Below are 21,915 nucleotides of genomic sequence, written 5' to 3' on the forward strand. Positions count from 1 at the left end.
AACGAAGAAACCCACCTGTGTGGAAAAGTTGCTGGAAGGAGAGAGATTGAGAAAGAGAGATCAAGAGAGAGTGATCTCAAGAGAGAGAGGGAGATCACACACATGACGCTTGAGAAATAAAGTTGTCCCTTCGATTCCTCCTGTATTAAAACATTCAGTATGACAGTGGTGATGCAGCCTATGGTGTCACAGAAATGGTGTGTGCTGTTGATTGCCACCGTCTCCGCCTTGAGGTCATCACACTTGGCACCATTGTCCTGAGCAAGTTTTTTTTTTTATTTAATTTTTTTTTGGTGACATGATGGTCAAAGGATTGTCGTCAATGTGCAACATTGTGGACACTAGCTTCTTAGAGGGGAACTGAAGCATAAATCACATACAAGAGATGAACAGTTTTATAGATAGGTGCACATAGCATGAAGTGCATGATAAAGTATGATGAAATGATACTAGGAATTGGTTAAACTTTACAGCTGGTAGGGATCAGCCTTTCAAGCTCTGCTAGTGCAGATAATGCAAATTCTATGGAATATTTTCACTTCCATGGGCAACATAAACATGTTCCATCACAACTTATGTTACCATTCCCACCCCCCCCCCCAAAAAAAAAAAAAAAATGTTGCTATCAAATCTATCTGATGGCATCACTGTACATGATGAAGATGACGTTTGATGCTTAGCATATCTGAAAAATCAAGAACACTATCAATGGATGCTGCAGTTGCCGATAACACGCGTCATTGCAAAAAGATTGCCGATGTCGTCCTCTGCAACGCTCTGGGAATAAATAATACCATTTGCACCATAGAGATTATTTTCACTCAAAATTATCTAACAGGTTTAATGTAGCTGTGCCATCTCTGCTACCATCCGCGGCCGCGCGCGGAAAACACGGCGCGCGCGGTGTGTGTAATCCAGTAAGTGCACTTTCGTTACTGTGTGTATTGTTTCTTCACGACGAAAATTCCTCCGAGACAGCCGATGGTGAGACGGAAAGTGGCCGTCTGTGCCACCATTAAGGGGACATTTTCTTTACAGCTGTCTTGCATTCGAGTGCTGAATATCTCTTGGTTCCCTGGGAGCAAGGAAGATGAACGATGAATTTCCCCTTCAATATAAACCATCTTTTTGGTGAGAGAATAACGGTGGTGGACAGGAATCTACGTCCGTATCGCACACATTCACACGGGTGAGTGCAGCCAGATACGCTCGGGCAATCGCCGGGCCGCCGGGGAGGTGTCAATCGTTAATCGCAGTGTTTGTTGTTAGCTGCATAGCTGCAGCGGTAGCGGCGGCTACATATTTGCAGCCAGTACAGTAGGCCTAGCCTAGTTAGTTTTGGTAACGTTAGATTCCATTTTTATGTAGCGGTACTTACAGTGTCTGCTTTGAGAAAAGAGTTCTTTGGGTGAACTTCGATACTAAAAAAACCACCCTTATCGATTTCAAATTTTAAATTAATAAGAAAATACATTTTACATGTAGGCCTAACTGTGGTGTTAGGCCTAACGTTACATGTTTTGCTAATTGTACAATTGTAACTAAGAGTAATGCACTTGTCAATTGTAGTCCCGGCCCATGGGTACCCGGGGATGGCCGGGACTTGCATCCCACTTGCAATTTTGCATGTTACACTACCCCACCAAGTCCCGGCCAAGTCTCCGACAGGTCGGGCAAAATTTTCACGGAAATCCCCCGCTAAGTCCCCGGCAGGCCGGGCAAAATTGAAGTTGAAATCCCTGGCCAATTCCCCGACAGTCCGGGCAATATTTGTGCAGAAATCCCCGGCCAAGTCCCCGACAAGTCGGGCATATTTGTATAGAAATCCCTGGCCAAGTCCCGACCCTCAAGGCCCGGTCACACTGCCCAAAAGTCGCGTAAGTTTGCGTGAATCACGCAAGAAATTTGGTTTTGCGCGTGCTTGTCCGTTGAGAATTTTCGCTGATTTACGCGACGAAAATCACCGATGAATTGCGCAAGAACTACGGAAATATCACTCAAAAATCACTAATCAGCGCATAGGCACGCAAAGGCCCCAAATAGGGCGAATTCGTGATTGTGCGCGACGCCTGACGACAGAGGTCTACGGAAAATCACGCATAATCTGCGCTTTATCTCAATTAACTGCGTATGAATCGCACATAAACGTGATAGCGGCAACATTTTCGCAAACGATCACTGATATTCCACGCATATACGCGTAAGAACAACGCAAACTACGCAAAAATTACGTTAAAACTAAAATGGCGCAATACTGCCTAGAAGTGTGTTAACTTTTACGCGAAGCCGAGTTTTGAGCTGCTCAAAAACCTGGTTTTTGAGGACCTGTCACACTGCCCAAAAGTCACGTAAACGCATGATGAATCACGTAAGAAATTCGAGCCTTATTTTACGCGATACGATGCGCGATTTGCGCATTTCATGAGTTTGTCTATACAATTTTGAACCTTCGTAGTTGTCAGCCGATGTGCGCCCTATCGGCACTTTACGCAGTTCCATGTTTTGAGGAGCTCAAAACTCGGCTTCGCGTAAAAATTTTACGCAGTATTGCGCTGTTTTACGTAATTTTTGCGTACTTTACGTGGTCCTTGCGCGAAATATGCGTGGAATATCAGTGATTGTTCGCAAAAATGTTGCCGCTATCGCGTTCACCAACGACTCTCCACTGACAAAAAAGCAGACTATAAATAATGATGCATGTTTCGCGCTTGAAACACCTACGTATCACTGAAAATCACTGAAAAAAAAAATATTGGCGTAGGCCTATGTATCTCTAACAGAACACGGTAAATGCTCACGAAATACTGATTGAGGAATCACTAATGTATCACTAACAACTCACGCATGATTGTGGCACTATATTTTTGCGTGATCTTTCCGTAGTTCTTGTGCAATTCATCGGTGATTTTTCATTGCGTAAATCAGCGAAAATGGTAAAATTCTCGACGGACAAGCACACAAAACCAAATTTCTTAGTTACCGGTACGTGATTTATGCGATTACGCAACTTTTGGGCAGTGTGACCGAGCCCGCCCGCGTGGAATCGCGTGGAATCGCGTAATCGCACATCCGCGGACAATAAGATCGAAGGTTCCACGTCAGAAAAATTCATGAAATGCGCAAATCGCGCATGTTTCGCGCTAGGCTCTTTACGTGATTCATGCGTTTACGCAACTTTTGGGCAACGTTACAGAGTCCTCAATAGCGGGGAATTGCTAGTCGAGCGAAATAATTTATGGTCACATTACCGTACTGGAAATGGTACAAGTCATAATCAACTCTCAAGCAAAATCTGGCTCAATCCCGGCCAAAATTCCCGCCCCAAATGCCTGCCATTTGGTTGGAGCGAATTTCCCCCGACAAACCCCGGTTTATTCCCCACCCACCGGGGCAAAATAAGTGAATCTCCCCCGACAAACCCCGGTCCATTCCCGACCCACCTGGGCAAAATAATTGAATTTCCCCCGACAACACCCCGGTACATCCCCGACCCACCGGGGCAAATTAAGTGAATTTCCCCCTACAAAGCCCGGTCTATTCCCGACCCACCCGGGCGAAAAAAATGCTGAAATCCCCGCCCAACTTGGTTGCAAATCCCGGCCATCCCCGGGTACCCATGGGCCGGGACTTCAATTGACAAGTGCATAAGACTAACGTTAGAGCGCCGAGCGTGATGTGAAAATTTAATAGAAGGACTAGTGTCTAGACCTCTAATAAACGTTAGTAGAAATAAGACCATGCATGCTGATACTGTCGATAGCCAAAACAAAACAAAACAAAACAAAACAAAACGTAACGAAACCAAAAAGGGAAAAAAAAACACAAAAAACAACCTGCTTCTTAAAACACTGATACTCCGTCACCAGTTCTGCACAGCCTTTTTTTTTTGGCTTTACCCAACTCTTGCTTCTACTTGAATTGGCTTGGGTAATTCTATCAATTAATTAGAAGTCTACTTTACTGTGCGTCTGTGGCGTTTCTGTAAATTTAGTAAATTTAAATTGTGCATGTCACTTGATGAATTAAACTCGGCCTAGCGGGTAAACTAGGCCCCCAGCGCGCGCATGCCATTAGAACTATAACATGTAGTTGTATAAATGCGCGTGCTGAATGCCGAGTTTTCCCGCTATGTAATGCGCGTCCTGGGGGCCGAGTTTACCCATAACTACAAGTACGGTAGAATTCTATATCTGTGTAGGCCCTAACTGTTAAATTTATAAAATACTAACATTTAATACTTGTTCATAGTTTTTTAAGGCTGAGACTGAGAGCCATCAATGTTACAGTGTGTATGTATGGGCGCTATTTAATTTAGTAATTTTGTTTGTTTGCCAACACTTTGTATGCTACAATGGAGCTACAGTTGTGGGGGGGGGGGGGGGGGGTTGTATTATTATATGGCAAGCTTGTGGGGAACAACAAGTGATTTTTGTGTCACTGTGTCAGTTTCCAACTGCCTGAACCTGGTGCAAAGTTTGCTACAAATTATGTAAGCTGAACTCTGAGCATTGTATGAACATCTTCATCATGTACATTGTACAATGTATATTGCCCTTGGCTCCATAATCCCTGTATTAAACTCAGCACACATGTCACACACAGCCAGAGAACACGCTTGACTGGAGTGGACCTACAATGTACAATTGTATGTGCCAATGAAAGTTGAATTCATGGTTCTTGTCAACGCCTGTTAGTATCAAATCTTGCTCTGCGCCAAAAAAGTTCAACATTTATTGCTGACGAAATTCCTGCGTTAAAAAGTCCTGATATAAGATTGCAGCCTCAAAAATATCAACAATAGTGAGCTTTAGATCTGGGACGCGAACTCTAGGACAACGCTAATTATAAGCGAAAAATGGTGTTCTGCACTCGTGTGAGACAGCTGTTTCCATTGTCCAACCATGGAGCTACTAACTGTTAGTAGCTCCATTGTCCAACCCAGGAAGCTGCGTTGTCTTTGCATTCTTGCGCAGATGTAAAGCTTGCTGTTATTTTTGATTGGCTGCCGCACATGGCCCATGTGACACGTGTTCAAGCCTGTCATTGGCTTGCCGATCTGGCAATGTCTGCCTAGTCGATTGCTGATTGGTCCGTTATATGCCGCCCTGCTACTTTAGCTGCCTATCGCGTAGGCCAGGCTTAGTCTGTGGCTTGTAAAACTAAATTGTATCAGCAGAATGCACACCGATGTACAGTACTGTGTGTGTGCTATTTTCTTTTTATACTGAAATGAATGTGCAGAAAAACCAGTCTGATGTCAGCTTGCATGTGGCTTGGTGTATCATGACAATGTTTTTCTCTATCCTTCCTTAATGCAGCCATGCAGACCACCAGGCTAATCTGCAGAGAGTCATTGATGAGATGGGCAAAGCATCATCAAAGGTAAGCATGTAACCAGTTAATGCACTTGTCATTTCTCTGTATTGCCACTCCCAGAAACCTTCTGGGCACGCTGAGGAGCCCTGTCACAGATGCACTGGGGGATTCCTAAGTGCCATTGTCGCTTCCGGTTGTCTCACGTGCATCGTATTTCCCATATGATTCTATGGAGTTATTTGTCTGCTTTTTCCTCTGTTATTCCTTTTTTCTTGGCTATAATTCAGCTTTAAAACAAGTTGAAAGTTCCTAAATTTTACTGATTTGCAGTCACTAGAGTCATGGTTCACTACTGCAAGGCTTCAATGTGCTGCTGACATGATGGAAAGCGAAGAAATCTTCAACAAAGACAGACCTTGATCTAAGTGCATGTGCAGCCAAAACTGGGGCAAGTTTGTCCCCTGAGCTATCCCATAATGCATATAAAACATTGCTCTGCATACGGCATCAAGGTAATGGCATCAAGGTAATAGTGATACCGAGAATGGTAGTCCCAACCCCTTGGTGTCTGGGGATGGCTGGAACTTTCATCCAAGTTGGTGGGGGATTTCTGCTCAACTATAATTGGCCCTGCCTGTTGGGGACTTGGCCAAAGATTTCTATGCAAATATTGCCTGGCCTTGTTGGGACTTGACTGGGATTTGACTTGTTTAACATCCTAAAAATGAATCTCGGTGCAAGTCCTTGCCATTCCTGAGTGCACAGGGGTTGGGACTACAGGTGTACAATTGACAAGCGCATTTATAAAGGAAATTCAAGCCATCCAATGTGTTCTCTTGCTTGGTGGCCTCTTTCTTGGAGAATTCCTCCAAGAAGCGAGGATGATTCTGACAAAAATTTGCAATATAAGCTGATCTTTTTTTTTTTTTCTTGAATGAACTTACAATGTAGACAAACACTAAAATAGTGTGTTAGTATAGAATGCCAATAGAGTCACCCCATTTTACTTTTTTTTTTTTCCATTAATCATCTCAAAATTGCCCTATGGATCACTTTGATGTGAAATTGGCCTTGACTGAAGAAGAAAATGTGCCTTACATTCTATACAGCATACAAATTTGACCTTTGCATTTGTTCTGTGATTTTTTACCTTCATATTTTTTGTTAAGCCATGTGTACATTACACATTTAAAGCAGACAGTGTCATATTGAATTCTGTTGTGTTATACTGTTTGAAATATATATATTTTTTGTTCATAGATTTCTTTTATAGATGACAACTGTCAGATGAGTTGTTAAAACTATCAATGAAAATGTCAAAATGTAATAATTTCAACTTTGTAACAGCAGGACATCACAAGAATAAAAGTCAACAAAGTTGACATTTCAGTACTCATTGGTAACTAGTATGCTAGCCTTTAACACTGAATACCATGCTATTGCACTAGTGTATAAAAGTACAGTACATCCCGCTAAATTATGAAGAACAGCTTAGTATCGAAAGGCCTGCCATCCAAAGAGACTGTAATCTGTAAATTTGCTAAATTGGAAAGAGTGTTCCATGGGTGTCATTAGCCATAGATTGCACTGTCGATGGTAAATGATGTCAAATGACATACAATGTTCTCTTAATTTAGAACATAGTACTGTACATTACATTGTAGGGGACTATAATGTGACATTAAATGAGACTCATTAATTCAAGACTCCATTGATGAGGCCATTTCCAAATCCAGGGTGTGTGGTTAAATCCATTCTGAAATCCACTTTTTCAGGGGGTACAATTGTACTCACTAATTAAAAGAGTTCAACTTTAAATGATTACAATTGTATCTTGGTCAATTCATGTTTAAGAAATCAAATACACCCCTTGTTCATTGAAAGTTGTTTGTGTGGCATTTTGTAGTTCTGTACATGTATGAGTGTGTATTGTTATGTAAGATAGCTTGGTAAAGGAACGTAAAGTAACATGAATATCATTTCAACATTCAATCAGAATTGCAATTCACATATTTTTGTTTCGTGTTTTTGTATGTTTCATATCATTTGCTATGTTAACAATGACACATAATGTTGAAATTACAGGTTTTATAGAAATGGGTAGCAAAGATTGACTAATAATAAGATTTCCTTTCAAGTCTTAAAAAACCCTTGATTTTTGTTTTATAAACTACACTGTATTGTAAAAATATACATCATAGATGTGTGACATTTTTCACACAATTACTTCTATACCCAAATTCTATAAGATTCTGAGTAACGAAGTATAAATTTTGTAGGATCCTGTTCAAATGAATTATTGTGTAGGTGCCTGAGTTATCATTATTTTTCTTGGAAGCATTTAATAGCAATATTCGTGTATAAGAAATATGGACTTTAATTGTTACTGCTTCACATTATAAAGGTTTCTAATAAGTTTAAAAATGTAGTCAAGTGTGAGAGATGAAACGCTATGAATATAAATCATTTACTTTCCATTGGCAGGCCCAGGGTCTCAATCATGTCATCACCACGTCCCACAGACTTCGCTTCTCAGACAACCGGCTCTACGTCATGAAAGATTCAGAGGCTAATGGGTAAGTTATACACTACGTAGTCTTCTTCTCAACTTTGACTTCAATCTCGGGTCCATTGCAAAATTAACTTTCATAGAATGAGCTTCCATTGGGAGTTCATACCCTGTCATGTACACTGTACAATGTGTACAGTATGTTAAAACAAAATAGATGAAAACATATCCCATTGATTTGTTTGTGTGCTGCACAAACTCATAGAACAATTATGCTTTTTCTTATCCACTGCACCTGCCTACACTGCACCATCATCCTCATTGTAAATAAAATGAAGAAACACACAGACACACACACACATACACACAGACACACACACACACACACAACTTTCAAATTTTCTGATACGGTTTGTTTCTGGCTGCCTTCTGTGAGTGGAACCCGTAGAGTAGAAGCCTATCTAAGGATATTTTGTTAACATTGAATTCAAGTTGTCTGTCAGCAACCTTTAGGGAATATTTTAGGTGTTGGACATATTAGCGAGGTACATTGACACTATGATGTCTCTCTCTCTCTGTTTATAACTCTTTCATTACCTCCCTCTCAAGTTTATTTCTGCCCCGTTCTTTGCAAATAAAATTTGATATTTTGTATAGTTTGTACTAAATTGTATCACCTTTCCTTTGTACCGTAATGCAAAAGGGCATTAAAGGGTGTGTACAGTTCTGGTTGAGGTGAGGATTTAGCTTTTAACGTTTTGCGAGATATTCAGAAACCACTCTATGAGATGTCAAAGAGCATGCAATTCTAAGGGGTATCAAAAGTTTATTTGATGAAAATCGGTCTTGAAATGGCTGAGATATTCAAAAACAAGGTGAAACAAAGAGATCCTAATAAAAGGCGTGGCCTGTCGCCTTCTATTATTATCACTTTTTTGGATATCTCAGCCATTTGAAAATCAATTTTCATCAAATAAACGTTGAATCCGTCTTAAAATTACATGCTATTTCATATTTCATAAGAAGTTTCTCATTATCTCACTTAGAAATGTTCAAAACATGACTCCCCACCTCAACCAGTTCTGTACAGTCCCTTTAAAGCATCAGTCCTGGTTTCACTGAATTCCTGAAATTTTTCTTTCAATAAGTTGTGAATTTATTCAGTACAGAGAGGACTACTTTCTTCATTTCCTTGTATCTCTCAGAATTTCCCTTCTTAGTTCAGTGGCATTGTTACTTTGCTGCTTTCATTGTCCTACTCCACCACACAATGCAGTTCCTCGTAGGTACCAAACTTCATTCTAGGTTCTTCAAGCTCTCTGTGCTTTGATAGGCCCATTCACACACATTGAAAAGGCTTGATTTGAATCCTGATTCAAATCACCCTCTTTTTCTTCTTCTTCTCCTTCTTCTTTTTTAGCTGCTCTGGATCACATATTGTATACAGCCAAAAAAGAAAATTGCTATTCAAATGGCACCAGTTCACGTAAAAAAAAAAATTGTGACCCTAATTGCACTGGTTCAAGTGAGACCAAACTACACACAGTTGAGTCTTAGTGTTTAGCCTGACTGACTTTTCTCCTGTGCACGCCTTGCATTATGGGATATAAGATACAGATCATTTTGCAGAATGTTCATACACAATTTGCGCAGCAAATAATGGTAACTATTCTGAAAAAGGACGGATTATATTGGGAACGTCACAATTTCCAGGGTCCGCAGAACCTGTTTTTTTTTTTTTTTTTTTTTTTTTTTTTTTTTGAGGGTTCATATGAAAGGGGGTTCAATGAACCTTGAAGCTCCCCCCTCCTACTCCCCTTGCCCTATTAAAAAAAAAAAAAAAACGTGCCAAGGCCCATGCTTTTAGTGATGCGCAGATCATGATTTGAATCTCACTATCTAAATTAGTTGTGATTTTTATGTCCACACACATGATGTTCTGACCAAAGTAAATTGAGTGAAGTAAACCTTTATCCTGTTTGGATAATTTTTGTGAAAACTTCAGAGAAAAAAAAAAAATCCAAATACTCATTTACTCCTAGTACTCATAGTATGACTTACCATGATTACATTTTTAGGAGAAGAAGGGTTGGGGTTACGTCACTCGATCATCCCGTTTCACATAGTGAATTATTCATTACCATGTACATTGTATGAGGAGGCAGCCAGTCTTTCACTGAATGCATTAATGATAGCTCAATATATCTCACTTTTCCCTTTTAGTTGTCTCTTTCCCTCCCCGGCCGGCCCCTACCCCTTTCCCTTGGTCCAGCCTTGATTACGCTTGGTCACTCATGGTCAGTGTGGCATAGACTCATTAGGGGCCCTTGCCCACGTACACCTACTGGCTCGCTGGCAGGGTGTGAATAATCAGAAATTAGTCTGAAGTTTCGGACTCTCGTACCATTCCGTACCTTCTGGAAGTCTATAGAAGTGGGTACATCATATAGTGTACAATGCATAGTGTTTTTTCCAATGGCAGTCTTTAAAACTAATGGTAATGTTGATGCATGCATGTGTACTAAGACTGCAAACTATGTACTATATTACTGTTTATGTGGACTATTTTAAAGTGTGAGATTGTGGCTTTCATGCCGATGTATGGACTAGAACAAAAATAAGAAAGTGCAAATACGAACTGTACATTGTATGTTCAGGAAGTATCGAAATACAACTATAAAACACAGTTGTATGTACATATATTCTCATCTCTGAAAAAAAAAAAGAAGAAAAAAAAAAAACGGAGTTAAACTGAAATTAGCTTTAGTGTATCATGAAATGCTGTTGCAAGGAAATATCCACTTTGACAGTTTCTCTGAATTGAAGTGTTGTTTTTATAGCTTGCAAGTAATCTCAATCAGGATGATGATTTGTGTCATGATTAAAGAGGGGTACAATGTACACACAGTACCCTGTAGTGTGTATGTGTGTGTGTTAGAGAGTAAAGAAAGGTACATTACGTACATAATGTACACATGTACAGTATACCCTTTTTTAATACACAGTAGTGAACTGATGAAATTTGAACTGAACTATTCAAATTGATTAAATTTGATTACCAATAAACATTGGTCATACAATTGGAATGAAATATGCTAGCATTGAAAGAAAAAAAAACCCCAAAACAATAGACCAAAACATTGACAGGTTTGATCCGTGATTTTTGTGCCATACAAGATCTTAGTACATGTGTACATAAAACAGTGTTGGAAATATTAACTTTCTTATCTAATCATGATTTCATCGTATTCAAATAGCTGATGTTGGCTCATAGAAATGTAAGCTGACAAAATACAATTTGGTCTGGAATGTAGACTAAGAAGCAAAATTAAGAATTCAGCTGCACTTTTATAGGGTCAATCCGCTCTACCCCTTTACAGTTTTCTTCACATACAAAAAAAAAAAGAAAAAAAAGAAGAAATCCAATGCGATGTTGGTTTTGCGTGCAGAATTGTGAGATTTGTTTAATGCCCAAGCATGCCAAGAGAAGTACCGGGCTGCTGCTCTAAAATCTCAGGTTCTTAAAGGCAAAGAATGACAGTCAGACACACAGTATGTGTGCAGTGACATGTTTGAAGATGACAGCAAATCAAATATTTCTCTCAGAACATAATCTCATTATGCTAAACATACTGCTCTGAGATTGTTACAGAGTCAGAAATACATTTGGTAGTGTAGGTCTCCAGACCACCTTCTGTGTGTTGACATCAAAAATGCTGCTTGATTTTCAGAATGGATTATTTAAGATGTTTCCTGTGAATTGTGGTGGATCTACAGTGACTATGCATTTAAGAGTCAAATCTACATTTCATGTATTATTAACTCAACAGAGCAGCTTTAGATGCCAGTGGACAGGGAGAATATATTGTTTTTTTTTTAATGATAGATTGATTAATGATATTAAAAAAGCAAATATATTTTCATGTGAAAGGTATTTTCACGAATGAAGAGGTCACAGATATTTTCACTAGATAGATGTTGTTTTCGTGAATTGATGCTGAGGCTATTGAAGTGCTGTACACTATTACCCTAGCGTATGGTGACATTTTCGTGTGTTGTTAAATTTGTGGTCCAACAATGATTCGCTGAATTTGCAAAAATTAAACCCTCGCGAAAATAACGGCTCATACTGTACAAGAATATTTCACTAGACATTGGGAAAAGGGTGATAGAGTCTGTCAGTGCAGACTGATCGATCCATATGACATGGGTTTAATCAGATGGTGTTCTAATGATGCATTAGTCATGGGAGATCAGTGATGGTCTTGTAATTTGGGTAAATTGCTGTCTCATGCTGAGACTTTCATTCTGGAATTACTCGGAATTTGTCGTAATGCCGACAGTGGATGACAGTTTGTACAGAGTGTACAGTACAATGTAGGTCATACAAAAGGCAAATAGTGACAGTGACTTGTATACGATGTACTGGGTAGTACCATTGCAGTGTGTCACTCTTCTATTTCATGTTTGGGGTCCTTTAAAATGTGGTTTACTATTAAATCGAAAAAATATGTAAGAAACCAAAGCAATTATACTTAAAGTGCATTTGGTATTAAAAGCACTCTGTTCGAATAGTAGACAATGATTGCATTGTACGTTGAGTCACAACATGTAATGTTGATAATTAAGATGCAAACACTGCATGCTCATGAAAAAAAAAACCCAAAACACAACAAACACTCAAACAAACAGTAGCTGGAGTGAAAATCAATTTCACCTGGTGCATTATTAGAGACTCATACCACAATACAATGTAGAGCTGGAATGTCATGAATACAATGCAAATTACACTGGATTAGCAATATACAACGTGTATGATCATATCATTCAGTTCTACAGAACATTGTATGCTTACATTTGTACTATAAACATTGTACATCATGAGTTTTAATGGCTCCCCATTGAACTGATTGTTACCAAGCGACAAGACATTTCACTCATGAATATTTATTTAAAGTGTAAAGTGTACTCATACTTTATACAGAACAAGGTTAAATTCATGGCAACACTTATGCTTGCCTAATCTAGCAAGTGCTTATGCATCATACAAGCAGTGCTGGCAAGTCTCCCAGATTGGGCAGGCTGGGGCTGCTCCCTGAAAATGATCTCTCCTAGTCCTGACAGTAAAGTATTGGGAATTCTGATTCGGAAACTGTTCTGTAACTGCTGAGATGCATGTACAACACGCATACAATGTACCCCTGGTACAAGTGTATGTGTATCTATTCTCTCCATTATATTTTAATGTGAATGTTGGCTGCATGATACAAGGCCATCTCCACAGACAAGAATGAATCCAAAGCTCATTCAGGGGTACTTTGATCAGAAACTTAAGTGGTTTTCAGTTAAAGTCCTGTTTACCTTTGGGAGTACTCAGTGATTTACATGTAAAAGTTTTTCAAGATAACATGTTTGATGCATACAACTGTATGTGTGGGTCAGTTGTATCACAAATCATCTTACCATATAAAATTTTTGCAATAAAGCCTAAAACATATATTAACATACAGTCTGTATCACTATTTTTCTCATTAAACCGTAACTATAGACGGTTAGTCTGGAAACATTTTTATGATAACTATACGTATGTCTATTTAACAGTACCGGTACTTACAACTGTAACATTGATTATACTGGTTCAAATTTTTACATTGGTTGTTTCAATCCCTATCTCACATTTTAGAGCTATTTTGAAGCAGTAGTGCTTGGTTTTTGTTTCATCTGCAAATGGTAAATTATGCCTTTCACACCAGACAAATCCACACTGTATGAGCTTGCGTATATACTGTAACACTGCTATAAATTTTTGCGTGCATGAAACTTTCGCAGATTTCGCGAGGAGCCAAGATTCGTGAAAGTAAAGTTCGTGCAAAAATGCTTGTCTACACTTCATTGTATGGATTGAATGCCAGTGGCAATTCACCAAAGTTTGATGCCATGAATGTTTCTAGTTTTACAGTATTCCAGTACTGGTAAGATACTACACGTAGTAGACCTAGAGTGATTTCCATGAATTTAAGACAGGGCTGTATTTTTGTGAGCTACTCTAATTATGCCTGTATCTTTCATCCATTCTACAGCGGCAATGGTTTGGTGGTTGGGATACTGAAGACAGGGAAGAAGAACCTGTTTGTCCTAGATCGTCATGGCAACCAGACTGAGATGCAGCCCGTCTGCGTCCTTGATTTTTACGTCCATGAATCGTGCCAAAGAAAAGGATACGGGAAGATGCTATTCACTCACATGCTTCAGGTGAGTACTGTTATGAACAACAACAATGCTTTGAAAACTTAAGATAGGTTGAGGCGGTTCTTGGAAATAACCACTCTCTGTATTAATCTCTTTTAAAGGGACTGTACAGTACTGGTTGAGGTGGGGATTCATGTTTTGAACATTCCTAAGTGAGATAATGAAAAGCCTCTTGTGAAATATGAAAAAGCATGTAATTTTAAGAAGGATTCAACGTTTATTTGATGAACATTGGTTTTCAAATGGCTGAGATATCCCCAAAAGTGCTAATATAAGTAATAATAAAAGGCGACATGCCACAACTTTATTAGGATCTCTTTGTTTCACCTTGTTTTTGGATATCTCAGCCATTTCAAAACCGATTTTCATTGAATAAACTTTTGATACCCCTTAGAACTGCATGCTCTTTGACATCTCATAGAGTGGTTTCTGAATATCTCGCAAAACGTTAAAAGCTAAACCCTCACCTCGACCAGAACTGTACACACCCTTCAAAAAGAAAATGTTATTATCAGAGAGATAATACTGTCTGATAGAGCTTTAATAACTTCACAATGTGAAAAAATGAGCCAAAGGAACCTTCATTACAGTTTAACGTTAAATATTTCATGGTGTGGACATTTTCATGAATTGTGCCCCAACTGAACCATTGCAAAAATAAGAGGTGAATACTGTATCTCTTGAGAAATTAAATTATGTACAAAACACTGTCATCAGTGACTGCCCCAGCCACAAAAAAAAAAAAAAAAAAAAAGAAGAAAAAAAAGTTGTGCCAAAGTCTCCGGTTTTGTACAGTTTTTCGTTTTCTGCAAATTTATTTTAAGTAATAGTTCAGAGTGTTACCACATGATGGGTATCTCCCATACCAATTAGATTGTGAATCTGTCCAAGCCCTGAGAGTAGACACTCATTTGTGACAGACCCTTTGTGGTTGATAAACAGTTGGCTATTTTACGGGGATGGGCCATTTGTATTGTGCGTGTTTTGTTTGTGTATAGTCACCCTGCCACCTCCAGCTATAGATTCTTACAGTGGATGAAGGTCAGTGAGTATGGTTTTGTACACAAAAAAAAGTGGTTTGGTTTGTGTATAGTCACTGGCCTCTGGCATCACCCTATCATTTGTTGCTTATAAATTCTTACAATGGATGAAGGTTAACAAGTTTGATAGAGTCCATGTAAGTGTAAAAAGCAGAAAACAAGATTTATCAACATTGAGTGAGAATTAACTACATGTATCTAAAATTTGAATACTAGTAGTACGAGTCAGTATTTGCATGGATAAAGCCAGGATAATCAGGCATTTCTTTCTTCCTCATATCAAGGAATTGAATCAATTTAACAAAAACAACAGATCTGTATGAATTTGCACAAAATGACACATGAAATGAAAATTCTGACCATATGAATATTACTGGGGTATTCTGTAGTCCAGTGGTTGCCTTGAAAAAAAAAAAAAAATTTGCCCATGAGGCATCTTTCTAAAACATCTTCATTTATTAATTTGTTACATCAGATATCAATGTCATGTACAATGTACCATGGAAAATGTATTTGATGAGTTATGAGTTGATGATGACACATTTCAGGGTAGGTGAGGTGATCATATCCATCCATCCTTTTTTAAACTCTTAGCTTGCCGAAGTTGCAATTTGCACTGTATGATACACAAAAGTCCCATAGAACAGCAATTTGTGTAGCGTGCAAAGAGTTAAAACAGAGACAAGGCAAATAAACAAAAACAAAAACAAAATAGTATAAAATACCTACAACACCAGCCAATTATGAATGCCACAAGACAGAAATAGCTATACCATGTACATATTTCTTCTTTTTTTCCCCCAGCCAAGCTATAATATGCCATGAAATATTAAAGGAGGCAGGTGCCATAGTCCCAGGGAGCCATTCCAACAGTGTTTGGATGGGTGTGGCATTGCATATAACTTGTCTAGAACTACAAATGTAGGGCAGATTTAGGATGTACTGGGTATATATGGTATACACATGTGCATGTAAGGAGTGCTTAGTTTGTCCCATCACTGTTTAAACACTTATAGGACTTGAATTGATGCCCATAGAGAGTACATATTTGTGAGATGGGTGATTACCAAATTCCTACATGATTCTGAAAGCCATAGATTGTGCACAGGGCCAACCTTGTTGCTGTAGGCAATGGGGTATTAAAATCTTCCATTTAGTGGAATACTGCTTTCACAATTATTTGCATGATATCATTTTTTTTTTTGTGTGTGTGTGATTGATCTATTTCATTTATGACCTTAATCCACATTGCTTTAAAACACTTATCTATTCACTGATTAATGTGTATGACTAAATTGTGTGTTTTATCTATGTTTTTGCTCACAGGCTGAGGGTGTGAAACCCCAACACCTTGCTATTGACCGTCCATCACATAAATTCCTGTCATTCCTCACCAAGCATTACAATCTGAGGGCAACCATAGCTCAGGTTAGTATTACTACTTTTAATCACATCATTGTGGATTGGGAAGTTAAATAAATCTCTTCAGCAGTAAACTACAGTACATGTAATGAAACTGTATTCCATTCCTAGTGCAGAGTTGGCAAAGAAACCCCTTTCATCAGCATGAAGAAGTAGAGTGGTTTTATAGATTTCATTTGATATAGTATGCCTTTCCCCTGGATATCTGCGAATGAGCTATTCAGTGAACCTTTTCATATTATAGAATGTGATATGTTACTTGGAATGCAGCTTTATTAGAACTTGTCGCTTTATTATGTAAGCCTATGGAAATCTTTTTGGTTTTCAAGAACAAGCTTGACTTTTGAAAATATGCCTATGAAAGTTTGAATACACTCTGTACATTTAAAGAATAAAATGGTCCATTACTTCAATAATGTAAAGGAAACCAGCAGAAACTTTGAAATTGCAGACTTGTGTAATGCTGTACTATTTTAGAAAGATTTGTCTTATTCTTTTTTTTTTAATGAGAGTAGCATTAAGGTTATGAAGCATACATCTGCAAGTGGTAAACTTAATTGTCACAATGATTTTATGACCCATTTTTTGTACATGTGCTTCATTACTTTATACCTTTCAACCTTAAAATAAAAAAAATATAAAGGGAATATATTTTCTTGTTCTTTCTTGAAGGTGAACAACTTTGTCATCTTTGAGGGATTCTTCACCAACCAGCCAGACTCCAGCTACTGTAGGAGGCGTGGCATAGGGAAGCCCCCAGTCCCACCAAACCACAAAATGGGTGAGAATCCAATTGTACATAACGTCAGCTGAGAGCCAGAAGGGCGTTATCACAATTTTGGGGGTATTGGTATCACATTGTAGAGCTCAATCTCGTCTACTTCATGCTGTAAGTTTTAGATTATTTTCATTTTCAGTAAAATGTTAAAGATCAAAACTACAAGGGCGCTATTTAACCTGGTATTTAGAACAGTGCTTGTAAATATACCCACTGTTGATTAAATCATCTTTTCATGTCATGAAAATTGATTGTTTCGTGTTTATTTGCACTCAAATCTTAGAACGCTATAAGCACCCTTCTGGTTCTTAGCCGACGATATAAACATGTAGTCCAAAGCTGCTACATGAAGATGAGTGTGTGAATGAAAACAAAAATGAATAACTGACAAATTGCCCTACATCTTCGTAAATAAACACTGAATTGATCAGTGTTTTAGTAGTATCCATGATAAAAGAAATCATGGGCGTACGTACTTGAGCAGGATTCGAACCTATGACCTCCTGATCACCGGACAGGCGTCATCTCCACTAGACCACCAAGTTGCCGCCCGACAGCTAGAGCTGGTTCTAATCTTTATACCATGCAGTGAGTACTGCGTAATTATTCAAATTCATGACATTCTTCCGTCGAGATAGTTTTACTTGCAACTGATTGACAAATTGCCCTACATTGACGTAAAGTGTGTAAGCACTGAATTGATCAGTGTTTTAGTAGTAGCCGTGCTAAAAGAAGTCACCATTTGTGAAATGAACCTGTGCTACAGTGAAAGTTTTTGACTACGTTGTATGGTTGTAACAACAATAATTTTTTTTTTCTTCCTTCTTTCTGCACACTCAGTCCAACCATCTCCACCTCAGCCGCACCGGAATGCGACGACAGCCGGTGTCTGGGCCACTGGTTCCTCCCCTACCACAAGGAGGAAGGAGAGGGAGGTGTTAAGGGAGGTCAGACCAGGCTCCAGGGGGTCCCTGTCGTCAGGCGGATCCAACGATGGAGCGGGTCTGGAGCTGACTGGACTAGAGTGAGTCAGGCTTGGATGTACATCTGAAGGGGTCTAGGGCAATTACCCCCTCGGCAATTACCCCGCACCCTTCCCCTGGCCCTAATCCTAATCTTGAACCTAACCCTAACCCTAACCCTAACCCTAACCCTAACCCAAACTCCTAACCCTAAACCTAACCGTAACCCTAATCTTTACTCTAACCTTACCACTAACCAGTATTTGCCCGGGGGGTAATTGCCCTCCGGATACGATCTGAAGACTGACCTTCAGAATACTTTTGACACAATGGATGAGTTTGCAAGATACTGATTACGGAGTTATTTCCAGCTCTAATAATCTTTGTTATAGGGTGAATTTCATAACAGGAAATCAAATAATTGAGTTGTTGAATCAACATTACTTGTATGTTTTACATATTCAGTGGTGCTATGGCTTGAGATCTCATTAGCATTATGATGTTGTCCTTTGTCCAGGGTGTAATGGGATCGTGAAGATCTGTTCATTTTTAAGTTAATCTCCCAATTCATTTTTTCTTCATAATTAATTATTATTGATTACATGTATGTAGAAAATTGCTTTTTAGCATTCCTCCCCATTTTCAGCATTTCCATATTTACACTGTATATGTTTTCATTATTTTCAAACTTATTTTGCAAACTTATAAATTTATTATACATTGTGATGTAATTTATGCAATCAACTTCTGCAAAATATTTTATGTTTCTGCTAGAAATGGAAAAAACGAACGAATGAATGAATGAATGAATGAATGAATGAATGAATGATGTTCACTTGACCAGTGTTTTGTGTTCATGTATGCAGTGGCCGAGAGCAGTCAAGTTGCATATTCTTGTGCTGTTCCAACAGAGATTGTAGTGTCTCATATTTCACACATTATTTGCATCTAAGTTCCAACAGTGCAAACATGGTGACAGATTTGGAAATATTAGGCTGAACAGCAACAGTGGAAAATAGAAGAAACATGACAATATATGTGAAATTGGTGTTAAACTCCTATTCTCAATACAAGACAATGAATTTTCAACTGTCAGAATGCTTCAGAGGTAAATATCTTGTATCGAGATCAAAAGATTAACACCATTTTCAGTTGAATATCCAATACAGATGAGCTTTTACTGTAATGTGTGTGTTAACTCACCAGGATATCTTCTCGAGGCATGGGTGCCCAGGCCAATAGTTACAGCCGCTACGCACAATCCAACACACCACCAGGGAGGGTGGATGGCGGAGGAAGACGGGGTTCTCTGAATCGCTCTCCCATCGTCGGCAGCCCAGCTCAAGGTATGACATGGTCCCATCAATGAAGATGTGTGGGGAAAATGTGGTATAGTGGATAACACTCTTGCCTTTGAAATGGAGGATGTCCTGCCAAGTGCTTACGTCCTTGGACAAGATGTTTTAACCCATCATGTCCCTCTTGTCCCAGGGTGGGGGGAGGGAGGTAAAATGATTTAATATTAGATCATGGTAATGTTATGAAAGGGCTTAAAGGGACTGTACAGTACTGGTTGAGGTGGGGATTCATATTTTGAACATTCCTAAGTGAGATAATGAGAAACCTCTTATAAAATATGAAAGGGCATGTAATTTTAAGAAGGATTCAATGTTTATTTGATGAAAATTGGTTTTCAAATGGCTGAGATATCCAAAAAAGTGATAATAATAAATTGCGACAGGCCACGCCTTTTATTAGGATCTCTTTGTTTCACCTTGTTTTTGGATATCTCAGCCATTTCAAAACCGATTTTCATCAAATAAATTTTTGATACCCCTTAGAATTGCATGCTCTTTGATCTCATAGAGTGGTTTCTGAATATCTTGCAAAATGTTAAAAGCTAAATCCTCATCTCAACCAGAACTGTACGCACCCTTTAAAGTCAAACATAGAGAGATGCCACAATTTATTCATTGTCTTGTAAATTGGATTTGTCAAGCAGATAGTGTTAAGTGATACTGAGTAATGACCTGTGTTTTATGTTCATGTCACCACGAAGGGTTGGTGTTTGGTGAACAGTACCGACGGAACTCCTGGGACTCTCCACAGAGGGAGACAACCCCCGGCACCCAAACCAAGACCACCGGGGGTAACGCCACGCCCCCCTTTGGCCACATCGGTGCCTTCTCATCCTACAACACCCACCTACAGACCCAGGACAGGCATGGTCATCTGAAGGTCTCACCAAATAGCACTAGGGTTGCTGACAATAACAGGTGAGCCTTATTGGAATGTATTTTACTACACTCTTTGTATCCTAAATTATTTGTTTATTTTTTTTACACACTATATTTTCCAAATTAAGACAACATCCACTACTTTGAAGCAAATTCTGTAGATCTCAGCAGTTTTTAGTTTCCAGAGGATATTCTGCTACTTCATTCTTGCACACATCTTGCATATCATGACTCCAGAAGTTAATAGGAAAATGACAAAACAGTGCCTGCTGTATTTTCTAGCAAAGCTTTTAAACATCAGTCTTAGATGAGGTCATGTATTTTTATTAGCTTTGTTTGGTAATTTTGATATGATAATAATTTTGAATGTATATTCTGTATTCATTCTTTGATTTTAGCAGAATTTTTTGATACAACTGCCTGGAAGTACATCAGCAAATCATCACAGATACCATGGTTAATTTGTACCAAGTAGTTAATGGTGTGTATCTCAAAATGATACATTTAAAATAATCTTTTGAATGGTAGTTTAAGACAGGATGTATGCCAATGTTTCTTTGCAGACAAAACAAAGAAATAACAAACAATACAGCATCAACCACCATCTCCAATGGACAGCAGGCAGGGCCCTCTGGTACCACATCGCTGGACCCATCGGGTAACTACGTCATCAGCTACACCTCTCCCCAAAGCAAAGTGATGCATTCCTCCTGGAATGTGATGGGGATTCCCCCAGGAGGACAGACCAGGGGAAGTCCCAGTCAGAACAGTCCCCTCACTGGGGGCTCGGCCTACCAGAGCCCTTCCAAACAGGGGCGGTCGCCATACCGGAACCAGCACTGGAGCTCACACGGCATCTTCTGACGAAGAGAGCGGGTGGGTTAGGGACGGGGAATTCCCTACTGAGAGTCACCAACCAAGACTCAGCGCATCCAACGGCTTCCAGCGTGCTCCGAGATCTCTGTCAGCCTCAGCATATGTTTCCTGGCGACTTTGCAGTGTGCTAACAGTCTTCACTTGCACAAGGCGCATAGAAAATTTCACTTTGTTTCACTCTGTATCAGTGCAATTTGCTCTGTGTGTACAAGAGTCTCAAATCAAGCTGTGCTCTAGGAAGATTACTCAAATTAGTGATGAAACGAACTAATCGCCTGATTGAGTTTGCATGCATGGATGAGAGTGAGCAGTACGAGTGTGCAAGTCTTCAGTAGTGAAGAAAACTTTCATCTGTTGTTCTTGATGTAGCACTTTACACATGGACACTCATAGCCGGACACTCATAGCCTTACAGCCTTCATGATTGTTTTCACCATATTTCCTGAAGAAATATTGAAGTGATCATTAATACTGGACACAGAGAGAGAGAGAGAGAGAGAGAGAGAGAGAGAGAGAAAGGCAGTGT

At 39.1% G+C, this 21,915-nt stretch overlaps 1 protein-coding gene across 1 annotated transcript; it reads left to right on the forward strand.

Moving 5' to 3' along the window:
* The first annotated feature begins 1,055 nt into the window (after window positions 1-1,055).
* On the forward strand, window positions 1,056-21,496 carry LOC140241015 (alpha-tubulin N-acetyltransferase 1-like). The gene is made up of 10 exons (XM_072320788.1): window positions 1,056-1,189; window positions 5,319-5,382; window positions 7,801-7,892; window positions 13,906-14,077; window positions 16,441-16,542; window positions 17,209-17,317; window positions 18,155-18,338; window positions 19,483-19,622; window positions 20,336-20,552; window positions 21,077-21,496. Exons 1-10 carry the CDS (start codon window positions 1,098-1,100, stop codon window positions 21,375-21,377), a joined length of 1,473 nt encoding a protein of 490 aa, XP_072176889.1. The 5' UTR covers window positions 1,056-1,097; the 3' UTR covers window positions 21,378-21,496.
* The last annotated feature ends 419 nt before the right edge of the window (window positions 21,497-21,915 follow it).

Source organism: Diadema setosum, chromosome 17 (assembly GCF_964275005.1).
Source record: "Diadema setosum chromosome 17, eeDiaSeto1, whole genome shotgun sequence".
NCBI classification, from domain to species: Eukaryota; Metazoa; Echinodermata; class Echinoidea; order Diadematoida; family Diadematidae; genus Diadema; species Diadema setosum.

Excerpts from the sequence above, each read along its gene's own strand:
- LOC140241015 (XM_072320788.1), top strand. The coding sequence starts at position 1,098 with ATGAATTTCCCCTTCAATATAAACCATCTTTTTGGTGAGAGAATAACG. Across the intron at positions 7,893-13,905 it reads AAAGATTCAGAGGCTAATGG|CGGCAATGGTTTGGTGGTTG; the intron begins GTAAGTTATACA and ends TCCATTCTACAG. Across the intron at positions 16,543-17,208 it reads TGAGGGCAACCATAGCTCAG|GTGAACAACTTTGTCATCTT; the intron begins GTTAGTATTACT and ends TCTTTCTTGAAG.